The sequence below is a fragment of the Culex pipiens genome, chromosome 2 (assembly GCF_016801865.2).
Source record: "Culex pipiens pallens isolate TS chromosome 2, TS_CPP_V2, whole genome shotgun sequence".
Lineage (NCBI taxonomy): Eukaryota > Metazoa > Arthropoda > Insecta > Diptera > Culicidae > Culex > Culex pipiens.
In genome coordinates this window covers 181,219,451-181,244,291 of record NC_068938.1, presented here as the reverse complement: position 1 = coordinate 181,244,291, position 24,841 = coordinate 181,219,451, and the positions used below count along the sequence as shown (strand labels likewise).

Here is a 24,841-nt window from a genome sequence, read left to right as displayed (position 1 = left end):
CAGAGATATCCAAAGTCTACATATTTTAAAGTCTATGAATTCATAGAAATAATTTATTTTTTTATCGGCAAAAAAATAAATGCACAGTAAGTAATCACTGTGATAGTGATCACACAGCCTATAACATAAATCCAGACGGTTTAAAATTTGATAGTTAAAATTTACCAGTTTGTTCGTGGGTTTTATTTTAAAATGTTTATTCAAGTTACGTAAATTTTAAATTTAGCGACAATATTTCACGAAATTCAATTACAATTTAAAAATTTCAAGAAAATGTAAAAAAAAAACACTGTCTTCTCTACTCCTTTAATACAAACTAGCTGTATGAACAAAGAAAAACTCTTGACGAAGGAGTTTCTTCAATAAAGACATTGAAAACTAAAGAAGAAAATCTTTTAAAACATTTTTGCACACATTATTTTACAATTTTACAATTCATCTTAATAATTATACCATACACCAAGTGATGGTATAAATAATTTGCTGGTTTCTATACTCTTTGAATTTTTGCACCCAAGCCCCCCCCGAACAAAAATCCTGGTTACGGCCCTGACAATCGCTGACCCCCCTCCCATAAGGTGTCCACGTGGTTTATGGATGGTACCAAAATGGCAAAACTCATAGAAAATTCAGTTTGTATAATTTTTGATGAGAATGTTTCAAACTGGGCGTAATACTCAATGTTTGGCCCTTTTAAAATGTTAGTCTTGATTTAAAAAAAATCAAAATATTTTTTTTTTTCAAAAAGTTCGCAAAATTTCACGGATGTTTCATATATTAACATTGAAAATCGGACCATTAGTTGCTGAGATATCGACATTAGAAAATGTTGGGCTGTTTGGGTGAGACTTCGAATACTTCAATTTTCCTGTTTCTATTTCTTTAAGTCGCTGTATCTCAGCAACCAGAGGTCCAATATTCAATATCTCTTAGACAATTTTATAGCAAATTTTCTGAACTTTAAAAAAATATTTTTAGAAATTGTAACTCAAAAAAAAAACACGAATTTTCCAAAATATGTTGCGTATTTCTTCGGAACTCCTAAAATTTGCATAATTCGCAATATAAGTATCAAACGAAGCGTTATTTTTTAATACATTTTCACCTTTTTGATTTTTTAAAGAATTATTTTTTTACAAAATATCGTATTTTTGGAAAAAAAAACTAAAACTTTTTTAATTTGCAATATGAGTACCAAACGAGACCATATTGTGTGTACATTTTTTTAATTGGAGTTTATTTTCTAGAGAATACGAATATTTTCACAAAAAACGTGGTTTTTCAAATACAAGATTTTTTTTATAATTTGCAATATGGATGTCAAACGGATTTAAATTTTGTATTAATTTTAACTTTATAACAGTGTTTGCAAAATACTAATATTTGCACCAAATTCCGCAAAGTTCCAAAAATACTGAAATTTTATGAAAAATACGATATTTTATGAGCGTGGTATTTTTTGAAATTTTAGTATTTAACACAACGAAATAGTGAAAATACATGCAAAATTTCTCATTATCGTTATACGCTCATAATATCGACGATAATTTTATCAATTACCAACTTTGGTTAAATTTCTGGCTCAAATTAAACTACTAAATGGATTTTTTTTGCTGAATGTTTTAATTGCTTGAAAATAATGCAAAAAATCCCAAATACTGCCAACGAAGAAAATGAAACTGTTCATGTTTTTCAGAATGCAAAACTCCAAAAAAACATTTCCAATGAATCTTGTTCTAAAAATAACTCAAAGATTTGAGATTTGACACTTGCCTTGTTGAAAAAAAAACAATTGTTCTGAAGAAAAATATTCTGTAATTTTTTTTACATTTTTTTACATTTCCAGTTGGCAACCATTTTCAAAAAGACTATAAGAAAAAAATTACAGAAAATTGTTCTTCTGAAAAATCTTTAAATTTGATTCCAAGGAACTACTACTCATGTTTGAAACAAAAAAAAACCTACATAAATAAATGAAAATTACTTTTTTTCAGAAAATGAAGAACTGTTCATGTTTGAATTAATTAAAAAACTCGTAAAAACATGTCAAGAATCAATTTTAAACTGCTTTTTTAATAAGAAATGGACGAATTCTAAACACTACATAACATCACTCAAGTTGTCATAACCTGAGACAAGGTTGCCAGATCTTGAAACATTTCGACTTTTTTGAAGGACTGATGACCGGATGATGGATTCGATTTTAGTTTTCACACAAATAAGTGAGACTCAGAAAAATACATAAAAATCTCTTAAGTGGTCATAACTTCAGACAGGGTTGCCAGACATTCAAACTTTTAAACTCTTTTGAAAAGTCTATTGATTACCTGAACATTGTGAAGAGCGAATGGAACTCAACTCAATTACTTTAACTTGCAAACCTTTTTTTTCACGAATATCAGAGTTATGAAACCTTTTGTCAATCACAACTTTACAAAAGAATGCCACCTCCTCACAATCGCTCAGCATGAAGGCGCCACCAAACAAAGCACGTTTGTGGCGCAATAAATAAATACCGATGCACTTTGCAAACAACAGCAAGTTCAAACTATTATTATAAGCCGAAGAACCAACCGCTATCAGGTCCGTCAATCAAAAGCATGTTCTGAGTAGCTGATTCGGCTCGAACTTCGAGTTCTTCGTGTTCAATGAGTTTACCTCTTTTCACCACCGCCAGTTGTCGCACTGGAACTACTCGTGACCGCAATCGTGGCGGCGCCCGTTCTACCCAAAACGTCCAACCCGGTTGCATAACCACCGGTCACTGTACTGGCTACTGTTGATGTTACTCCAGATGTTGCCGTTGTAGATTCGTGCTTCTGTCCGTCAACAACCGCCACCGAATCAACAACCTTGCTCTCACTTTCACTCATTTTGATCACCCCAAATGGTCCAATCTATCACCAGAATGACACTGAAATGGCCGGAACGTTGATTGAACTTTAATGGCACGATTAAGGGGACTTTGAAACCACCAACTCTGTGCACTGAATGACTCCGCGACTTAACTCGATCGCACCACGCTGGAAATGCGCGGTCAAGCACTTGCAAGGTATATTATTATTCTGCAAATTTGCAAATTTGTCGTCCAACCTGAGCAACAAAAAAAAAAACGAGAACACACCGAGGACCGCGCAAAGGCTCACGTTCTGCCGTTCTGGCTCATTATGGGCTAAGCGCGGCACTTAATTTGGTTATAGGTGGACTAGGGTGCACACAAACCAACACATCGACATCGGATGTGGTAGTATATTTCAAAACAACCCGCGGCCCAGCCAGTCACAGTCAGTGCCAGTGAAAAGTATCGATCACACTAAACCGAGCTTCGAGCCGCGACTGATTTGCTGATGCGAGTCGAATCAGCGCGCTAGGGTAGGTGACCCTATTGAGGGTCTAAGGAAAAGAGACACCTCTTAGGTGATCGGAGCGCCACGCAGTGGTGGGTAGAGCGCACTAGAGACCCAAACATCGATAAATGAGCGGTTTACCCTAAAAGTCCACTTTAGTTCAGAATCTTTTGAGGGAAAACGGCAGGACTTGGCCGCATGATGCTGACGGGTCCAATGTGAAAAGGTCGTCGTGGCTTGTCTCGGTCCCTGTTATCAGCGAAAGTTTTGTTTCGGTTTGTGAGTCTGTGTGTAAAGCATGGGGAAGTATAAGTGAGAAAAGAATCGGGAAAGATTTACTTTCTTTCCAGGTCGGAACTTACTGATTAGCGGAATGCTAGAGGATGTTTTGAAAGCGTTGTATTGGGAAGATTATTTTAGTCATGTCCACTCAAATCAAATCAAGATCTAAGCAAAATTGAACATAATATACTCAATATTTTCATAACATTTTAGAATTGTAGGTAATATAAATTTACTCTTAATTGCATAACAAAGAGTCTATTTAAAGAAATGACTAGCCTTCTTAAAATAGCAATCATCATTTGAAATTGTGACATAATTTTTAAGCAAAACCTTAAAGAAAAAACATGTTTTAAGTTGGTTTCCATGTCATTAAAATGCTTCAGTATTTTTAAATAAAAAAAAATGGTTCTGAACAATATCAGGTTTATCAACAAAAGCAAAAGAAGTTCATGAATAAACTGTCTTAAAATAAGAGAGCATCTATATTAGCAAAATTTAAAAATTAGTGAAATGGTAATCCCGTTCCCACCGTCTAAAACAGACAGGAACACAGTAAAAAAAAACGTTACTTAATCCACCCTTAGGTGGTTGGTGCCTTCCTCACATTTAGAGGGAATGCTATCCAAAATAGATACAACAGGGCGGACCTTTCAGTGATCTATCAACATGATTCATTATTCATACCATTGGGTAGTCAGAACTTCATAATTCTGGGCACTTATCTGGAGTTTTTAGTTTTTGCTTTTCGAGTGTTATTTAATACCCCTGACTCAAGGTGGTTTCAAAAACACCCAAAAAGCAAAAACTGGAAATTTGGTTTATTGGACCTTTTAAAAAAAAATCTCCAGTCATGTGCTTATAACTTTTGATAGGGTTGTCAGATCTTCAATCTTTTGAACTCGTTGGAAAGGTCTTTTGATTACCTATACAACGACAGGTCGCATGATAGATCCGGACAACGTTCTCATCAAAATATCTGAGATCCGGCCTCCAAAAAGTGCATAAATAACACTTAAGTGCGCATAACTTTTGATAGGGTTGTCAGATCTTCAATCTTTTGAACTCGTTGAAAAGGTCTTTTGAATACCTTTCTAAAAATGTATAACATGACGGGGTTTCTTACAAAAACAACTCTTTTTACAATCTTCCGGACTTTTGTTAAAATCGTTTTTTTAGCATAACTTTTGAAGTACTTAACTAAACTTTGTAATTTTCAATAGCGACTTATGGGACCCCAAGACGGATCGAATGAGACCAAATCGGTCCAAATCGGTTCAGCCAGTGCCGAGATAATCCAGTGCATTTTTTTTTTTGATCAACATCCCACCACACACACAGACATTTGCTCAGAATTTGATTCTGAGTCGAGATGTATACGTGAAGGTGGGTCTAGGATGTCAACGTAAGAATTTCGTTTTTCGAGTGATTTTATAGCCTTTCCTCAGTAAGGTGAGGAAGGAAAAAATGTTAAAGATACATTTGGGAAAAAGTTTATGTTTGGTCATGTAATTAAGTTTTTTTTTCTTCTTTTATACATCTTTCAAATTCACACTTAAAAATGAAAAATGGGGTCGAATGTCTGTTCGGAACGGAACACTGAATTTTGTTTAAAATTAAAATTTGTTTTAAAAATAGTTCTGTGAATTACAAATGCCATAGTTTATTTGAAATCTGATTTTTCGAGTTCTTTCAAGTCCAATAAAGGTTTTTTTTTGCTATTTGGGTATTTTTTAAACCGGCATGATTCAGAATATTAAAAAATCACTCAAAAATATGAAAAAATGTTTATTGGACCTATAACAAAACTCCAGAAAGCAAAACAAGTTTATGAAGAAACTGGCTTAAAATTAGAGACCGTATTAGTCAAATTTTCAGTAATAATTAGTGAATTGGTTAACCCGATCCCACCAACTAAAACAGACATGAACACAGTACAAAAACAATGTCAAAAATACATTTGGAAAAAAGTCAATTTTTTGTCATTTACTGTATTTTTTCCCCTTTGTTTATCTTTAAAAAAAATCACAATAAAAAAAACAGTGTTGCATGTCTGTTCGGAACGGAACACTGAATTTGGCTTAAAATTAAAATTTATTTAAAAATAATTCTATCAATTATAAAAGCAATTGTTTTTTTAGAAACCAAGGAAAAAAAATCAGATTTTTCGAGTTGTGTGTTAAGTCCAATGAACTTTTTTTTTGCTTTTAGGGTATTTTTTAAACCGCCTTGAGTCAGGGTAATAAAAAATCACTAAAAAAAAGCTGAAAAATGTTTATTGGACCTTTAAAAAAACTCCAGATTTTCGCATAATTTTAAATTTTATGTAGTTCATACATCAACTTAAAAAATGATTAATTTTTCAGCAGGTGTCAATCAGTTATCCTAAGAGGCTCTGTAGAGTTACAAAAATACGGGTGCTGAGGAAATCGAAATGAACTTTTCAGCACTCTAATGAGTGTTGTAATTTTTTTTTTAGAAGACGGGCCAAGTATTTTTTTAACAACAGTATTGATAAAATGTGCCATATCCAAAAAATATAAAGTCGAATGTTACCATTAAATATGATACTAATTTTGTACCCAAACCAATGAAAAGTATCATTGAATTATATTTAAAAATTTAAATAGAAGTATTAATCTCAATTGAAAATACAGTTATTCGCAATTATTTAAATATTTACAAAATTCGGTAAAATTGGACCAATTTTTCAACTGCTTAAACTGGTACTGACCGAGCCACGTAGCCCAGTGGTAAAGCTTCCGCCTCGTAAGCGGTAGATCGGGGTTCAAATCCCGGCTCGGCCCAAAACAACTGGTGATCTTTTCCCTTCTGGATTCGATTGCTTAGTAAAGGGAAGGTAGTGTATAGTCACAAACTGGACCTTATCAAGACACCTTAGGAAGACAACCTATGGAATGTTAACATTAACCTTAACATGTTAACATTAAGTTCATTAATGAACTGTCACTGAATCCGCTTTGTAAATGCCGGCCCCGATACTCTTCACGGGTGTTCCCCTCAGGAACAGGGAAAGATTTACTTACTTTACTTAAACTGGTACTCTTTTAAACTTAAAGTAGTTTTTAAAAGTTTTACTCAATTTTTACAAATTCTCAAATTGTTTATGTGACTTAGCCAATATTTTTAACAAAATATTTTTCAGGTGACTTAGGCTTTTACCAACATTTCCTATATTTTAAGCAAAAATAAATGTGCAGTATTTTTTCTGATGTCCCAGAAAATGATGAATATTCATCACTTTTTGATGAATATTCATCTGGTTCACATTTTTACACATTTTTAATGTAATATTACTCAAAAAAAGTGGTAATATTCAACCTACTAAATTTTCAACATTCCAAATTTCAACTTTTTTTTTCTGTGTAGGTAAAATTACTCAAAAAGAGGTTATATTCAACAATCCAATTTTCAATCATCAGAAATTCCACTTTTATTAATGTGCACCTCTTCTCACAATTCACTTTAAGTATTTTAATTTGTATTTATACCGTTATATGTAATTACACAGAAAAAAAATAATGGTAATATTCATCAGGAAATGGTGACAGATTTTGTGGCAAAATAAATGATAAATTTTACCCCAGAAAATGATGAATTTTCATCAGTTTTTGATGAATATTCATCAGGTTTACATTTTTACACATTTTTTATGTAATATTACACAAATAAAGAGGTAATATTCAACCTACCAAATTTTCAACATTCCAAAATTCAACTTTTTTTTCTGTGTAAGGGAAAATACTCACTTTGCCACATTCAATCCACGGAAAAACCGCGCGATGTCCTGATCGCTGCTCTGCCAGGGCAGTCCCCGTGCCCGCACTATGCAAGTGCCGTCAATTTCGTCATCGATTGAGCTGAAATGAATAATAGAGAAACATAATGCAAAACATTAATCCAATGCACAGTGGCTCATACAAAAGCAGGTGGTGTTTTCACATTTCGTAACTAAATGAAGTACACAGCTAAAAAAGTAGTAATCAAGCTGCGTGTAAAAGGCCTGGGTGTAAAATAAATATTGCATTATTTTATGCAATTTTATGTGATTTTACACTCTGAAATATGTAGCCCATCAGTATGGGAAACCTACTTGACCGAAATGTCATGCTCATATATGCGTTTATCCCAAAAGCTTTCCATCGGTCTGGTGGCCGAGTGGGCTAAGGCGCCAGTCCTTACTGTTGGTGCTGGGTTTGAATCCCGTCGGTTGCAACTTTTTTTTTGTTTTTGTAAAAATTGTACATGCGGTGTGTAATATTAAGTGTTTATTTTGACGAAGGTGATGTGCACGTTTTTGCATGCGATTTTACCATCGGATTTTTTGCTGTGTAACTTAAGCCACATAAATGAAAACCACACGCAGTACAGCCGCGAAAAATAAAAACAAACTTAGGGTTAAAACACTTCCCACGTGCCCGCACTAACCCGAAACAACATAAATTTGTCAAATTTGTCGATCTACCAGAGCAGTTAATGACACGGGAGACGCCGAGTCGGATGATCAATTGTTGTCGATAGTCATGAATGAGCGTGTACGAAACGCCGTCGTGTTGACATTGGATTAGAACAAACCACGTAAAATTACACTGCATTTATGTACGTCGTAGCTGCACGTCACGCACAGGGAAAATTTGATAAGCGTCATTACACGCCGTCGATGTCGTCGGCAATGACCGAGCACTTTTGTTCAGGAAACTTTAGTTCTGTAATAGCTCTAAAAGCCACCGGAGTCTGGAAGAGGGCGAAAGTGACGTAATTTCCAAAGTCCATATGCGTCACACGTCAGAAGATGATCTTCCGAGCGCCGATGATTGCCGTGGAGATCCGACATAAAGTGTTGTGTGCGGTCATCACGCCGTTTTAACGATGCAGTCGCCAAGTGCAATCGCGCGGAACGCAAAATCTGTGTGCAATGAACACTTGTTGGAGGAGAGTTTACGAGCAGGTCGTTTCTAGGACTTGAAGTATAGAGTTACATCATCAACCATCAACATTAAAATGCTCAAACTAGATTTTTTTTAAATATTATCACAATAGGGCATTCTACCTTAGGCAAATCAAACAAAACTCTAACCTACGTCTATGAAGCAGCAACATCGACCTCAAAGTGAAAAGTCCACCGTCAAAGTCGTTGCACTTTACCCTAGACACGCACCAGACAGAAACTCTACATAAGATTAGAAAACGATTACGGCATGTTCTAAATTACTACCACCGAGAACGTTGTAGACTTGTGGTCACTCACGTCTGTGTTGCAGACCTAACTTTGATTATGTTTGGTGGAGAATGTTCGGCTGCGGAGCGCCATTGCATTTGATTGCTGAGTGATTGACAGCTCACAATCGGGTTGCTTTTCAGAGACAAGGCGCTAGAATATGTCTTAGGAAATTTAAAAAAAAAAACAAAAGATATAAACATATTTAAATTGCGGGGAAATTTCATCAAAATATGCTCCCAGTTTTGAAGATAAGAACTTATTTTTCTTAAGAATTGAAACTATTTTCAATATTCATACTTATATCCACGTGGTTTGTGTTTGGGACCAGTATTAAATTTTGTATTTGAAATGTGTCAAATCCTCGTTTGTTTGGTTTGGTTAAGCACTCGCTATTAACTCCAAACAATTTTCTGACTTCACTATTCAAACAACTTATTATACTTAACTTCTTCTCACTTGATTTCAGTCGAAAACGCTTTTTACGAGCTGTAATTGAACGTTAAAGTACTGATAGGCAACATAAGAGTCAAGATGGAGTTAGATGCTTTCCCCCTAGCTTTAAATTCCAAAAATAAGCAATTCTCCCCAAGATCGTCCGAAGACATTTTGCATCTTTGAGTTGTTCATACAAGTCAAATTACAAATTTAGCAGATACCCATACAAAAATGATAAGTAAATATTTGAAAATCTGTATCTTGGGGAAAAAATTGAGATCGATTAGGTGTCGTCGGCAAAAAAAGTAGTTACACACTGGAAAAATAATAGTTTGAAATAACTTTTTTATACAGATTTTATTCAAAAAAAAATTCTTCCTCGGCTCTGGTTACAGTAAAGGGAAGGGGCGGAAAACACCAAAAATGTAAAATTTCGAACAACAAATAAAAAAAGAAGTGAAATGCTACTACAAAAAAAAATATATATATTAATATCAAAGAATTTATGAAAATGCATTTATTTTAAGTATTGTCTTTTTACGAAACTTGACCCACAAATGTCAAAATTTGGTAAAAGTTCCCCAATCTGATTAAAAAAAAAAAACAAAAATAAACGATATACATATAATAAACTTGAAATAGTTTACAATCAATCGCAGAATGCTTTTTTTTAAATGAAATTATTTTACAGCATTTTTTAAACATATTTTTAATGTGATTTTTAAAATAAAATTTGCATAAGCCATATCACTGATAGTTGAAATTCCACAATCCCTTTTTTGTTATATTTTAGGGGACATCTTTTGATCCACGGAGAAGATCAGGCAAAAAAAATGTTGTGAAATGTAGTGGTTTAAAAAACAGTTTCCAGCAAAAAAAAAGAATATTCGTTATTTTTAAAGTGCACAATTTTTTAAGCAAAACAAAAATATTAAATTTCTTTTTAAATTGTGCTGATAAGTGACCAATTTCTAAGACATTTTATTCAAAAGGTTAAAAGGGTTTTTTCAGAAAGCTTTAAAGATTGATTGATTAATGAAATAAAACAACTTAAATGAAAAGAATTAATAAAATTTATGTTCTTAAATGGGTAATTCTCCGCCAACTCACACAGCAGTTGCCCCGACCCCTCTTCGATTTGCGTGAAACTTTGTCCTAAGGGGTAACTTTTGTCCCTGATCACGAATCCGAGGTCCGTTTTTTGATATCTCGTGACGGAGGGGCGGTACGACCCCTTCCATTTTTGAACATGTGAAAAAAGAGGTGTTTTTCAATAATTTGCAGCCTGAAACGGTGATGAGATAGAAATTTGGTGTCAAAGGGACTGAAAACATGTAAAAAAATCGAAAATCTTCAAAACCGATTTTAGTGGACAGTCAACTCTCCGATAATAGATTTTAGATCACTTTGCCGAAGACACCAAATCGATCGATAAAGATTTTCGAAAAATTTCATTCATTTAATTAAGCGGTTCGAATGGCTTCTTGCGTTATAGGAAACCACATCAAAACATGTAAAATCCAATCCATTTCTGAGTTTTGGAGAATTGCTCACAATAGGAATGATTTAGATTTTTTGAGATAATTTTAAATTTTAAATGAACAACATATTCGAAAACATTTCAACATATTTAAGTTTAGAAAATGATGGGTATTTTTCAGTATTACAGTACAGTTTTAGTATGGACAGAATTAAAATGCAAAAAAGAACAAGTATTTTACTTAAAACGTGTCCAAGTCTATTGGATCATTTCTGTATCAGCTCTCAACAGTGTTTACAAACCTTTTTCAGTTTCAAAAATGTCCGCTAGAATGCAAACAACTGCAGCGGCAACACCTCAAATCTTCCTAATCAGGTCCAACTAGACGGCAAATACGTAACAGCCAAACCCAACCGGCAATACTTCTTCCAATCAATTCAAACACACAACTTATCACCTTACTCTCTCTCTCTCTTCAACTGCGATATGGTTCAGCAATAAAAAATCGAAACACTTGTGCGTGGCGCCCCAAAAAACACAACCTTTCAACACTGTTCACTGTGTACTCTGTCCTGCTTGCTAATCCCAATTTTGGGCTTACTCCACAAAGGTACGTGGCACGACCACGTTTGAAGCCAAGGTGTTCAAACTCCCAAAAAATAAACCACACACTTCAGCCTTCGATTGGATGTGTTTAGCTTTTCGGTCGGTTCGCCTGATAGCGCAGCAATATTTTCACTTGAATCATCAGAACAAAAGCAAAACAACCAAGCACCGCAACGCCTTGAACGCCAAGAACTGTCGAAAAGTGCAGGTCGCGATTACACGAGCGAGGATCTTGTCGGCGGGAAAACGTGTCCAAGCACTGACCACCGGAATGACACGTCCCAAGGTTTACGCGCGCGCGCCAAACACTCCGAACACACGGTGAGGAATCTACGGATAGTCCCTCTGTTTTAGAACCGGGACTGCGGACCGTAACGTGGCTGTGCACTGCGAGAGAACGCGACTGTGAATGAGCAACTCAACACACTGGTGCTGGTATCACCAAGTTGTGGACTCTGCTCTGTACTATGGTAGACCTGTTGGGCTATAGAACACTCAGCTCAAGTCATCGAGCTTGGTGCGACTCAGCAGCGTATCAACAACAGCCTCAACAACTGTTTCTCAACAATCTGGAACAGACGGCGGCAGTACGGTAGCACCCTTGTTGTTTGACATCTTTTTTGTAGACCACTTTGATCTCATGAACACCACATCGAAATAAGGACGATAATTTGAAAGTTGTCAAACTATCACGACCTCACTGTACCACCGTCCCTTTGGGACACTTTGTTACTCAATGTAATAAGTGCGAGAGGTGTAATTGTTACCAGCCAAACCAACCAGTAGCAAACCGTGGGGGTCGTGAACGTAACGTGACTACCCAGTGGTCAGGCTTACAGGCAGGAGCACCGCAACAACATAACTGCATAATGACCACAAAACATGTACCGAGCTGGTTGGCGTACGCAAGAGCTGCGCCTGATCAGTAGGAGAGGGGGAAAAACTGTCAACACGGGCAGTTTTGTGGATGAGCTTCATGTCCGGATATCAGTTTTTGAGATCCGTTCCGCAGAGGTAATTGTAGTAGCGCGCGCATGTTGTGTGAAAAGGGGAAATTCTGTGGTGTAAAGTTATTTTTTTTTTTTTTGAATTAAATATACTTTATTGAATCTTTCTTATAATAATTACATTTGGTTTACATAATAAGTGGTCAGCTGTGGCTCTTCAGCTTTAGTTTGCTTTTCGTGATTTAAACACTGTTCATTTTCTTAACTTTAAAAGTATATGATTTATCATTTTTGTAACACTAGGTACAATGAGGAAAAAAAATGTTAAGAAAACATAACCTAACCTAAAACTAACTTAAACTTACCATAAACTAAACCAATCCTTGAATCAAGGGGTATTCAGATATAGCACATTTTTCCCTGAATTTCAAACATTTTTCTTGAATTTTCTGATCCAACATTTTTACTTCTGATAATTCATGAACCTCACTTGATCTTGTCCAGCCAGGAACATTCAAAACCATTTTGAGTACCTTGTTTTGGACACGCTGGAGCTTCAATTTATGAGTTCTAGCGCAACACTCCCAAACAGGTACTGCATACTCAATAACGGGGTAAATTATTTGTTTGTAAACTGCTAGCTTATTTTTCAAAGATAGTTTTGATTTTCTGTTAATTAAAGGATACAAACACCTGATGAGAATGCTGCACTTGTTCAATATTTTATCTACATGCTGCCGAAACAATAGTTTCGAGTCAAGTATGAGACCTAAATAGACAACTTCCTTTGACCAGGGTATTGAAACATCATTCATTTTAATCAAAACATCATCCTTTGGGGCAAATCTGGCCGATTTGGAAAGTGGAAAAATGATGGTTTGAGTTTTGGCTGCATTTATGCGAATTTTCCAGTCGCCAAAGTATTCGGAAAGAACGTCAAGACCCTTCTGAAGACGGCCAACTAAATATCTGGTTATTTTACCCTTATAAATAACGGCAGTGTCATCAGCAAAAAGTGACAACACACCATTACCAGGAAGAGTAGGCAAATCAGATGTAAAAATATTGTACAGAAGTGGGCCAAGAATACTTCCTTGGGGAACCCCAGCATCAATGTTGAATAATCCAGAAGCAATCCCATTCAGAAAAACCCTGAACGATCTCTCCGAAAGATAGTGCTGGATAATTTTGATAAGATACATTGGAAAACCGTATAAATACAGTTTATGTATCAAACCATCATGCCAAACATTGTCAAAAGCCTTCTCAACATCCAACAAAGCCATAGCAGTTGATTTAGACTCAAGCTTGTTCTGCTTGATGATTTTAGTTACTCTCGTAAGCTGATGAGCAGTATTATGTCCCTTTCGGAAGCCAAACTGTTCATTCAAAATTATATTATTATCGTTGGTAAAATCCAAAAGCCTTGAATAGATGACCTTCTCAAAGAGTTTGGACAGACTACTCAAAAGACTAATGGGACGATAACTTGTTGGCGATGTTGGATCTTTTTGAGGCTTCAAAATTGGTATGACTTTGCCCAGTTTCCAATTGGTGGGGAAGTAACCAAGTTGCAAACATTTATTGAAAATATTGGCTAGATGTTGAAAGAACTGATCACTCTGTTTTTTCAACACCAGATTAAAAATGTTATCAAAGCCAGGAGCTTTCATATTTTTCATTTGTTTTACTGCAACTTTGACTTCCTCACCAGAAACATGGGAATCTGCAGGAAATTCAAAGGTAGAGTCATTGATTGTTGAAATACTATTGGCAACTGATGTTTCTTTACGGCTGGTCATGGAAGCGCCAAGATTATGTGAACTAACAAAATGAAGCCCAAGTGCATTTGCCTTTTCCTCGGATGTAATCAAAGGAGAATCCTCAATAATAAGAGGAGGAATAGGCTTTGGTTTGTTTTTTAGAACTTTTGAAAGTTTCCAAAATGGTTTTGAATAATTCCCAAGCTGGCTTACATGTTTTGAAAATTCTTGATTTCTGATATTGTCAAGTCGGTCTTGTATGATTTTGTTTAAATTGTTAACTGAAATCTTTTTGTCATAGTCCCCAGTCCGTTGATATTGTCTCCTATAAACATTCCTAAGTCTAATTAAGTGTTTAGTATCTACGTCAATATCAGTTACCTTAATATTAACAGGAACCTCCCGAACGTTGGCAGCCTCTGCTTGGTTGATAGCCTGCTGGATCATTTCCAGCGAACAATCAATATCAGCAGAAGTTTCCGGGTGTTGATCATAGTCAATGTTGCTGTCGACCACTTGCTGAAACTGCTGCCAGTCAACGTTGTGGTAATCTTTCCGGGTTGGTTGCCGCTGCGGAGTAACGGAAGCTCCAACCTCCACAACCACCGGATAGTGATCAGAACTCAACTCTTCAAACACCTCAGGATGAGCCACGTTCTCAGCCATATTGGTAATGAAGAAGTCGATGATTGAGTGATTCCCAGACCGAGCCACCCTCGTTGGACGATCTGGACTCACAACGTTGTAGTATCCGTTTTGCAGATCGTTGTGCAGAATCACTCCGTTCCGATTCCTCCTGCTATTGCCCCAAACTTCATGCTTCGCGTTGAGGTCACCAGCGATGATGTACTTTGCGCTCCGCCGTGTCAGCTTCTGGATATCGCTCTTCAGTTTTGCTGCTGAACCATCTCTGGAATTCACCTGACGTGGGCAGTATGCAGCAATGAAGAGTACTGGGCCAACTGAAGTGGGAATTTCCACCCCAACGGCCTCGATGATGTCCAGTTTGAAGTGTGGCAGCCGGCGTGGCTTGAGATCACGATGAACAGCGACAAGTACACCTCCTCCTCCAGAGGTGGTCCTATCGAGCTGCGTCGCGATCTTGTAGTTTTGCAGATAAACTTTTTCACCGGGCTTCAGATGAGTTTCCGTGATGGCAGCTACGTCGATCTCCTTCTCGCGAAGAAAATCCACCAGCTCTAAGTGCTTCCTCCTAATGGAGCAAGCGTTCCAATTCAGCAGCTTGAGGGACCTACGATCCATACTGGATGACGAACGAGGTCAGCACTTCAATCTGCTGGGTCTTGGTTTTGCATCCACGCAGTGCAGCGGACATCTGTTTGAAAATATTGAGGAGTTCGGTTGAGGTGTAAAGATCATTACCATTTTCCTCAACTGCTGGTTCTTGGGTTGGTCTTGGCTCCTGGCTGAAGCCCGGTGGTGGCGGTCTCGGCTCCTGGCTGGAACCCGGCCGTGGATGATTCATCTCAGCTCTCTTCCTGGGATCCAACGGCAACGGTGCCAAGTTCGGGACCTGGCGTCGCGGTTGAAGAGGTGGAAAATTTTGCTCCACCAGGGCTGGAGGAGTTCTACGACGCTGAGGCTGATTCTTCGTCGATGCTTGCTGCCGAATTTTCACGAACTCAGCTCTCTTGGGGCACTTTCGGTCGGTTGACGAGTGCTCACCGTTGCAGTTGAGGCACTTCACCAGCGAATCTTGGATGCACTGGGATGTGATGTGCGCATCGGTACCACATTTGGCGCAACGACGCTTCAGGTGGCAGTTCTTACCTCCGTGCCCGAAACCCAGGCAGTTGAAGCATTGTGTGACGTCACGATGCACTGGTCGGTATCGCTCCCACGACACGATGATGTTGAAAACCGCTCGAATTGCCTTCAGCTCAGGAAGCGTCGTCGATCCCTTAGCCAAATGCAGCAGGTAGAGCTGGTCACGGTACTTGATGTCTTTGTTGCGTCGGCTCATTTTGTGCACGGCCAACACATCCAGTTTCAAAACTTTTAGCTCGGCAGCTAATTCCTCCACTGGCATGTCGTACAGACCTCTGACGACGATTTTGTACGGCTTATCCATGACGACATCATGGGTAAAGTACTCCGCCTCGTTTTCGGTCAAGTAATCCTTGACCAGTTGATAGTGCTGCCTGGATTGCACCAGCACCTTAAATCCGTCTTGACACAGACGAATGTTGCCTTGGACTTTCCCAGACTTGATGAGTTCAACCAGCCCCGCTCGAAAGTCGATCGTTGCTGCTGATTGCCGCACATAAAAAGGAGGCAGTTTCTCCTTTCGCTGTTTCACTTCATTCTCCTTTGCTTCCGCTACCTGGTCCTCGTCAGGCAGTCCAGCAAACTTGTTGTTCTTCAATAGCTGCTCCTCGTGCGATGAAGAGTTCTCCTCCTCCTCATCCATCGGTACAGTACCGTCGCTCTTTTTCGTCTTTTTGCTGTTCGATGTCACTTCCAAAAGCACCTTCCTTTTGGAAATTCCCGGTTTTTGGCCATCAGTTGAGGCCTCAACCTTCCTTTTGGAAATTCCCACTTTTTTGCCTGCTTGAGCCGCAGGTAGGGCAATATTGCCGGCGTTTTGCGCCGGGACGCGACGAGTCATGTTGATTCAGACAACCTTCACCAACGAATGCTCGGATAACAATGGTGTAAAGTTAAATTGACCGCAACTCGATGGGCTTCCGAATGTTGTCCACCTGAGAGCTGTGTAGTGATTAGTCGACATAAGGGAACAATTCTCCATGTTATGATTATTTGCATTTATTCGCATTGAAAATCGTATAGACAGGCTTGCAGAACAATTATGCATGAAACACGAAATTTCTTACAATTCATGATATCGCAAACGGATTTTATCCCGTGTTTTGATGTTTTTTTTAACAATTCATTTTAAATTAAGAGAAAATTTACCAATGCAAATCACGAGTAACAATTTTTTAAAACCAAATCATACGATTTTAGCCCTTTTGAAATTGCTTTAAAAAACTAAGAAAATTTCAAGATACGTAGATTTAAAAACATAAGGTGAAACTCTATTTTAATAATTTACATTCTTTGCAAGTCAATATTAAAAAAACGTTCCTTAATCCACGCTTAGGTGGGTAGTGCCTTCCTCACATTAACAAAAAATAATGAAAATAAGAAATTAAAATTAATATATACCTGATACAGACTTTTCCAGAAAACATGCAGACTCTCATTTGAAGCAATGTGGCAACCGGGCGTTTCGCATCTGGTGCGACTCTCGCACGTAAACAAAAAGACCCGGCCTTTTGAGGTTATGCAAAAAATCACCCTTTTTTGCGTCTACAAAAAAACTTTTTCATGGCAAAACTTTAAAAGTACTTCACTAAACAGAATAAAATTTAATAGGGTCTTAGGGGACCCCAAAACGAACAGAATAAGGCAGATCCGGCCAAAATCGGTTCAGCCAGTTCTGAGATAATCGTGTGGAAAAAAAATCGTGTCTACACACATCCCCACAGACATTTGTTCAGAATTTGATTCTGAGTCGATAGGTATACGTGAAGGTATATCTAGGAGGTGTATTTAAGAAGTTCATTTTTCAAGTGATTCTATAGCCTTGCCTCAGTGAGGTGAGGAAGGCAAAAACATTTTGTAAGCCTGATGTTCAAAATATTGATACAAAAACTTAATTTTAATTTTTTTATTTCTTGTAATACAAAAGCTATAACCAAATGTATACATAATTACAGTTATTCTACCATAATTTTAATTTAATCACACATTTAATATTTAAATTGGGCAAATCTCTGTTTATAATGAACCAAAATTTATACTTTTTTTCGGGAAATTGTTCTGGAAACTATTTTCTACAAAAATGGTAAAATGTTTTAAAATGTCATCATGTTATATGACAGAAGATCAAAAAAAAAAAAGAATTTGGGAACCTTTTGAAACATTTTAAACAAAATTTACAATGTCCCCTATAGAATTTTTGTTGGAAAAAAAATTCAATTTTTATATTTAAAACAATTTTGCAAATATGAGATTAAAATAAAACAAATTTGAAATAAAGATAAATTAGCATGACAAAATTTTTATCAACACCAGAAATAAAGACAGATTTTGCAAATCAATTATGAAAAAAAAATCAGTTTTTCAAAATCGAGTTTTTCAGGAATCATTTTTCAGAATGGAACATGTTTTAAAGAAATATTCTGTAGTCTCCGGAGACACTAAATTTTCAAGAAACTAACTACTCAAGAAACATATTTTCGAATTTTTTTAGCTCTTTTTGATGGGGCGCATCAAATTTGTATGGAGACTTCATATAGGCTGTCGCAAGCAAAACAATGTAAATGACCAAAGACGAGGTGTTAAAATAATGAATTTTGGCAAATTGCTATGTAAACATCAACTGACGTGAGCAGGATGCACTGATTGTTTACATTTCTCGATTAAATTTTCAAAAGCCCTATCTGCATAGGAAACCCATGAGGGATAGGTTGTTTTGAAAATTTAATCTACTTCTTCTTTAGTCCTTTCATATTGTTTTGATTGAAATGATACAAACCGAAGATATTACAAAATGGTATGTAAAATCGATTTTTAAAAACGTAGACAATTTCTGTATTGTATAATTTTAAAAACAGTGTAGCCAGAACACTAAACAAAAAAACCTTTCAAACAATCGTATGAAGAAGTGCAGCTAGAGAATCCTGTACAATATTATCATGCTTCTTTACGGTATAAACTTAACTCAGGTGACACTCATTACAGGGTTGCCAGAACATTAAACACATTTCACAACGATGTGCAAAAAATAATTCTACAGTAAATATTGATAACAATTTAAAAAAAATAAAATCATGTCAATTTCACCTAAGTGCTCACAACATTTGGCAGCGTTGCCAGATTTTCAATTTGTTTGACGCAACGAAATGGTCTTTAAAGTTTCGATAAATCATTCATTCGACCATTCATAATGTTATCATTATTAGAAGTTAGTTAAATTTAAGTGCTCACAGCATAATACAATGTTGCCAGATCTAAAATCTGTACTAATAATAGCTATGGTCTTGTAAAAAACTTCATAACGATACATAAAAAAGACGATTCTGGTTGTTATTTTCATCAAACATTGATCGGCTTTCGATATGTTTTTGAAAAGTTTTTTTATAAGTGCTTATAATTTTAAATAGGGATGCAATATCTTCAAAAACTTTTCTTAAATTGAAGAGTTTAATCCAAAGTTCTCGGAAATTTTTTACATCGGATAATCAAATCTCCGGGTGGTTGAAACCACGAAAAACACGTTTTCTGTCAGTCTGTTGTGTTTTGTTTTCGAGCTCAAATATGACCCCAAAAATGATTTACAGTGATTTGGAAAACATAAATCCAAGATGGCGGTTAAAATGGCAGTGATAAAATATTGAGAAATGCTTGTAACGTAAAAAAAGAGAAAAAATATTCGATTTCGCGAAGATCCAAAGAAATCTTCGGACAATCGAGTCTGAACTATGCAGAATTTCATTTGAGAGAATTGTAGTTCAATATAAATCTCGATGTTTTTCTTCATTGCTTTTTAAATTTTTAAGTGTGAAGTTTAAATAAAATGATAAAATTTCAGCCTAACGTGTTTTGAAAAATACTGCGATCACATTTTATTTATTTATATGTTTTTTGAGCCAAAACATTTAAAATTTAAGATATATAAAATTTATCATCTTCTGGAACATCAACATCTACGTGATGTAGTACACGAAAACGTTACTTAATCCACCTTTAGGTGGTTGGTGCCTTCCTCACATTCATAAAGTCAATACATTTAGTAAAAATAGCAACATTCCCCCTTATCATGTTTAACAAATCAACTTTATTACTCATTTCTTTTGATAGGGTTCGCAGACCTTCAATATTTTTGGCTCACCGGCAAGTTCTGATAAAAAACCTATTCAACGATAGTTCACATGGAAGATTCAGACAATATTTCTATCACAATATCTGAGATCCGGCCTCCAAAAAGTGTATAAATAAAACTTATGTGCTGATAACTTTTGATTGGGTTGTTAAATCTTCAATAATTTAAACTCATTTGAAAGGTATTTCAATTATCTAACTAACGACGGATTGCATAAGGGACCCGTACATCATTTTCATTGAAATATCTGAGATTCGGCCTCCAAAAAGTGTATAAATAAAACTTAAGTGCTAATAACTTTTGATAGGGTTGTCAGATCCTCGATGTTTTAGGCTCATTTGAAAGGTTTTTCGATTATCTAACTAACGACACGTCGCATGATGAATCCGGACATCATTTTTATTGAAATATCTGAGATCCAGCCTCCAAAAAGTGCATAAATAACACTTAAGTGCTAATAACTTTTGATAGGGTTGTCAGATCTTCAATGTTTTGGGCTCATTGGAAAGGTCTTTTTAATACCTTTTTGAAAATGTATAACATGATAGGTTTTCTTGCAAAAACCACCCTTTTTACAATCTTCCGGACATTCGCCAAAATCGTTTTTTTAGCATAACTTTTGAAATCCTTAACTAAATTTGCTAATTTTAAATAGAGACCTATGGGACCCCAAGACGGGTCGAATGAGACTAATACGGTCAAAATCCGTTCATCCAGTCCGGAGATAATCGAGTGACAATTTTTTGTCCACCCACCTACACACATCCACACAGACATTTGCTCAGAACATGATTCTGGGTCGATATGTATACGTGAAGGTGGGTCTACGAGGTCAAATTAATATGTTCATTTTTCGAGTGATTTTATAGCCTTTCCTCAGTAAGGTGAGGAAGGCAAAACTAAAAAAAAATCTCTTGCTTAAAATATGTTATAAACCATAAAGTGTTTATATTTTCTTTAAAAAAACACAACCTTATTCTGCAATAATTACTCTCAACATCTGATTCATCATTTCTCGTCAAAATTATGTCATCCACACAATTCCCATCGACCCAACGCCAATCCCTGTACGTGGGAGAAAGAGTGTCAGCTTACCAGTCGGCGCGCACCCCAGAATGCACAACTCTCAACTACCAGTTTCCCGTCAGTGTCTACAGTAAACAGAGAATCTCAACTCACAAGCTTAAATCGCCACCGTAAAGTGCCGGTCGCGACCGCGGCCGATGTAACGCGCGCTTCTTCCGTCAATATTTGACACTCTTCAGAAGCGAGGTTCTTCAAGAGTCGTCCCCTTCTGCACCTGATGCAGCACCATAGCTTGAAGTTGCATACTGAAGGTGAAATATGCCATTTTTTATACTATCTAGCAAGGTTGAGCCGCCAACGATTGTGACTTGCCGCGGTCTGAGGGGCGCTTATCTCGTAGTAGAGAGAACCTTATATTTGTACCCAGTAGTAAATGTTTACAATCGAAAGCTGATAACCACCGAACCAACCAGGGGTGGCGCTATCTAGTGAGGGACTCCATCAAAGGTGGATTTACTGTTGAGGTTATGTTGGGAAATTGACAGAGGATGCACGCGGCATCTATGGATGAAAATCTGAACTAACATTTTTTTAAATTATTGTTCACTCTCCATCTAAAATGACCAAACAAAAAGTAAAACGGAATGTTTATAATCAACCCATTACCGGAATTGTTGTGCTATCGATACATTCCGCAAAACCTGCCGGAAGAAGTGCTGCGACAAAACCACTTGACGCTGTGTGGTGTTTACTTTTTTTACTCCACCACCACATATCAATTCCCCACTTAACGATTGCCTGACGGGAGTGATCCAGCCATAAACACACTGGGTTGATGATAGGTCCCCTATAGTTTGTCCACTTGAGGAGGTTTGCATTGAAACTTATACCTTCAGAGTGCGCCCTCCTCCCAAAGAATCCCATACGGCGCACGCTTAAATAGCTTGGCAGACCCTCCAGAGTCGACTAATGAATCTCAGAGTCGAGCCGTCATCATCATCGTCGTCGTAATCACACAAGTGGCAAACCGATAGATAATGACGGTCATTATATTCAAAACCAGTAAATTTGGGTTCGTTGGGGTAAAATGATCAACATTATTCTAATTTTTCAATTCAGGAATGAAGACTCAACCCCTCTAAAATCCGCCTAAAATTACACCAAGAGTACCCCTGAAGGTAGACAACCTCAACACGATTGCCTACTTTCAGGCGTTTCTAGCCCAAACTGTCCCTAATCCAGTCATAAAATCTTGAAACAAAGCTTGCGATCATCGCAAAAAAAAAACAATCTGGGAATCTACTAAAGGGAAACTTTCCACACACACACATGAAGGAAACTTGACTCTCTCTCTCTGGGAAGGAAAAATGTGTTTTCACTTACGGCGTCGTCCGACGCCGACCGACTGACGACGTCAAGTGTCACGGCGGCTGTGATTGCATGGCTGAGTTTAAGTCGACTTGATATGGGAAAACAGTATGTGGCTTTGAAGGGTACTGCGTGGTTATAACCAAGTGTGGAATGTAAACAAAGCGAATTTATGAGGGTGTGTGTGTGGTGTAATAAATGAGCAAGTGTTGAAAAGTTATGTGTTTTGGGAAAAGAAGAAAACAAAGCGAATACTCACCATATTCCAGGTTCTAAATTTAAATTAACTATTTCATTTGCTTCGAATTTATGACCTAAAATGAGAAAGAAAGAAAATATATTTTATTTAACAAGTATATTAAACAACTAGGATGCAAAAAGAAAGTTATGAAATAATCAAATGAACTTTTTTGGTAAACGAAAATATTCAAAAAGTAAATATGATTCAATTAAATTACAATAATGATAATATGTTTAACCCTACAGAGTATTTTAGAAAAAAAGTTAATCCAGCTTAAACACTTTTTTTACTCCAACAAAAAACAAATGTACAAAAAAAATATTGCTTGTAACACTATAACTATTCATTTACAAAAATTGATCGCTTATTCAAAAACAAGATGTCACAAAAAATATTTGAAAAATCTATCAATATATTTTGAAAAAAAAAATGTCTCAGTATTCAGGAAATGGCAACCCAAGATCCTTCTCGTCATTGAAAAGTTATTTAAGTGCACATACTTTTTTGAACATCTTTAAGTAATATTTTGTTCTAGTCAAAATTTAAGATGAATTTGGGTTTGAATTATTATATAAATTTCAATAAAGTGATAATAATTTTGTTAACTGTTGATAGATATTTATTCTCGTAAAAAATTGCTTTTTTGTATCAAAATTGATCAACTATTTAGACTAAACTTACAGCTGATGGCTTTGTCATTGGCTTTCAACAATGTTGCTAGAAATGGATTATTTGCTTTTTATGACAATGCCCTTTTAAATAGTTTTCTTAAAAAAATCAAATCAGTCAAAAATTAAGAAAATTCTTATTTATATGCTATTTTGAATATTTATCTTGAATATCAAAATCGAGTCAAAAATTCAAAACAATTGTACAATACTTGGCCAAAAAAGATCTTTGAATTTCACTTATGTGCTCATAGCTTTAACAGTGTTGCCAATTTTTATATTATTTTCTTATTATTTCAATGTCCTTTGCATACTTTTCTCAAAAATATCAAATCAGTCATAAATTTATGTAACTTTTTATCTTAAAAAGTTTTATAAATTTCTTTTGGGGTCTCTTAGCTTTCAAATAACAAAAAATCGTTGCCAGATATTTGTTATTTTTCTTCTTCCTGTATTATTTTTAACATTTTTCTTATGTTATCGAAATTAAGTTGATTGCCGATGAAATATTTAAATTTAAAACAAATCTAGAGTTTTTTTTTTAAAAAAAAGGACCTATAAATTATTGTCTTTTATATGTTTATAGGACCTTTAAAAAAAAAACTAGAAATAAACAATACTCGACATGAAACATTATTTAAATTTCACTGCATTGCTCATAGCGTCCTGGCGTTTAAAAGTGTCGCCAGATATTTGTAATTTGTTTCTTATTTTAATGCTCTTTCTAAAAACAACTAAATCGAGTCAAAAATTCAAAACAAATAAACAGTACTCATCCTTGAAAAGTTAAATAAATTTTTCTTAAGTGCTCATAGCTTTTTATAGTGTTGCCAGATATTTTTATACTCAAATGAATTTTATTTAGAACATTTTTCTGAAAATAAAATAAAAACCACAAAAAAATACCAAATATAAAACTTTTGGCCTTTGAAATTTATATAAATTAGTATTAAATGCTCGTTAACTTTGACAATACTGCCGGATATTTAATATCTGCCTCTTTTTCAAAGTACAGGATTAAATGATTTGAAAATTGGTTGAGATTACAATGCAAAATTTAATTAATTATAAACCGCATTCTTTGATTTTCAGTAAAATTTTCAATATGCTTTTTTAAGAAAAAAAAAATAAGGGAGCGGAACGGCAAACATTTGAAAAATCCTAAATAAAGACCCAAAAAAAAAACTGTTCAATGTAAAGAAAGTGGATGATAGGTGAAAACTTCTTTACGAAATATTTAAAAAAATGCAAAACAAACATAAAGAAAGAAAATTTTTGCAACTATTTTCGTTCACAAAAAAAAACAAAGTTAAACTAAAGCAACAATTTATTAAAGTATTTAACTTAAAAAAAAGATCGTTTTTTGTATTACTAATTTTAAGAAAATTGCTTTATAAGAAAACTAGTACTCACCTAACGATATCATGTGCTGGATGATTGTGACCATATCACGGGCTTCTTTCGTGTAGATTTCACTATCCTGGTATGTGGACAGATCCAGATCTGAAACAATAAAAAACGAGAA

The 24,841-nt window shown here is 35.8% G+C and overlaps 1 protein-coding gene across 4 annotated transcripts in view; it reads right to left on the bottom strand.

The window, feature by feature from the left end:
* LOC120429527 (RNA-binding protein fusilli-like) overlaps positions 1-24,841 on the bottom strand; it is a 146,346-nt gene that overhangs the window by 25,284 nt on the left and 96,221 nt on the right. For all 4 annotated transcript variants that reach the window (XM_039594593.2, XM_052709148.1, XM_052709147.1 and 1 more), the window contains 3 exons: positions 24,730-24,819; positions 22,667-22,721; positions 7,400-7,510 (listed from right to left, as the gene is read on the bottom strand). In XM_039594593.2, coding sequence (XP_039450527.1) covers positions 7,400-7,510; positions 22,667-22,721; positions 24,730-24,819 — 256 coding nt within the window. The remainder of the gene's footprint in view (positions 1-7,399; positions 7,511-22,666; positions 22,722-24,729; positions 24,820-24,841) is intronic.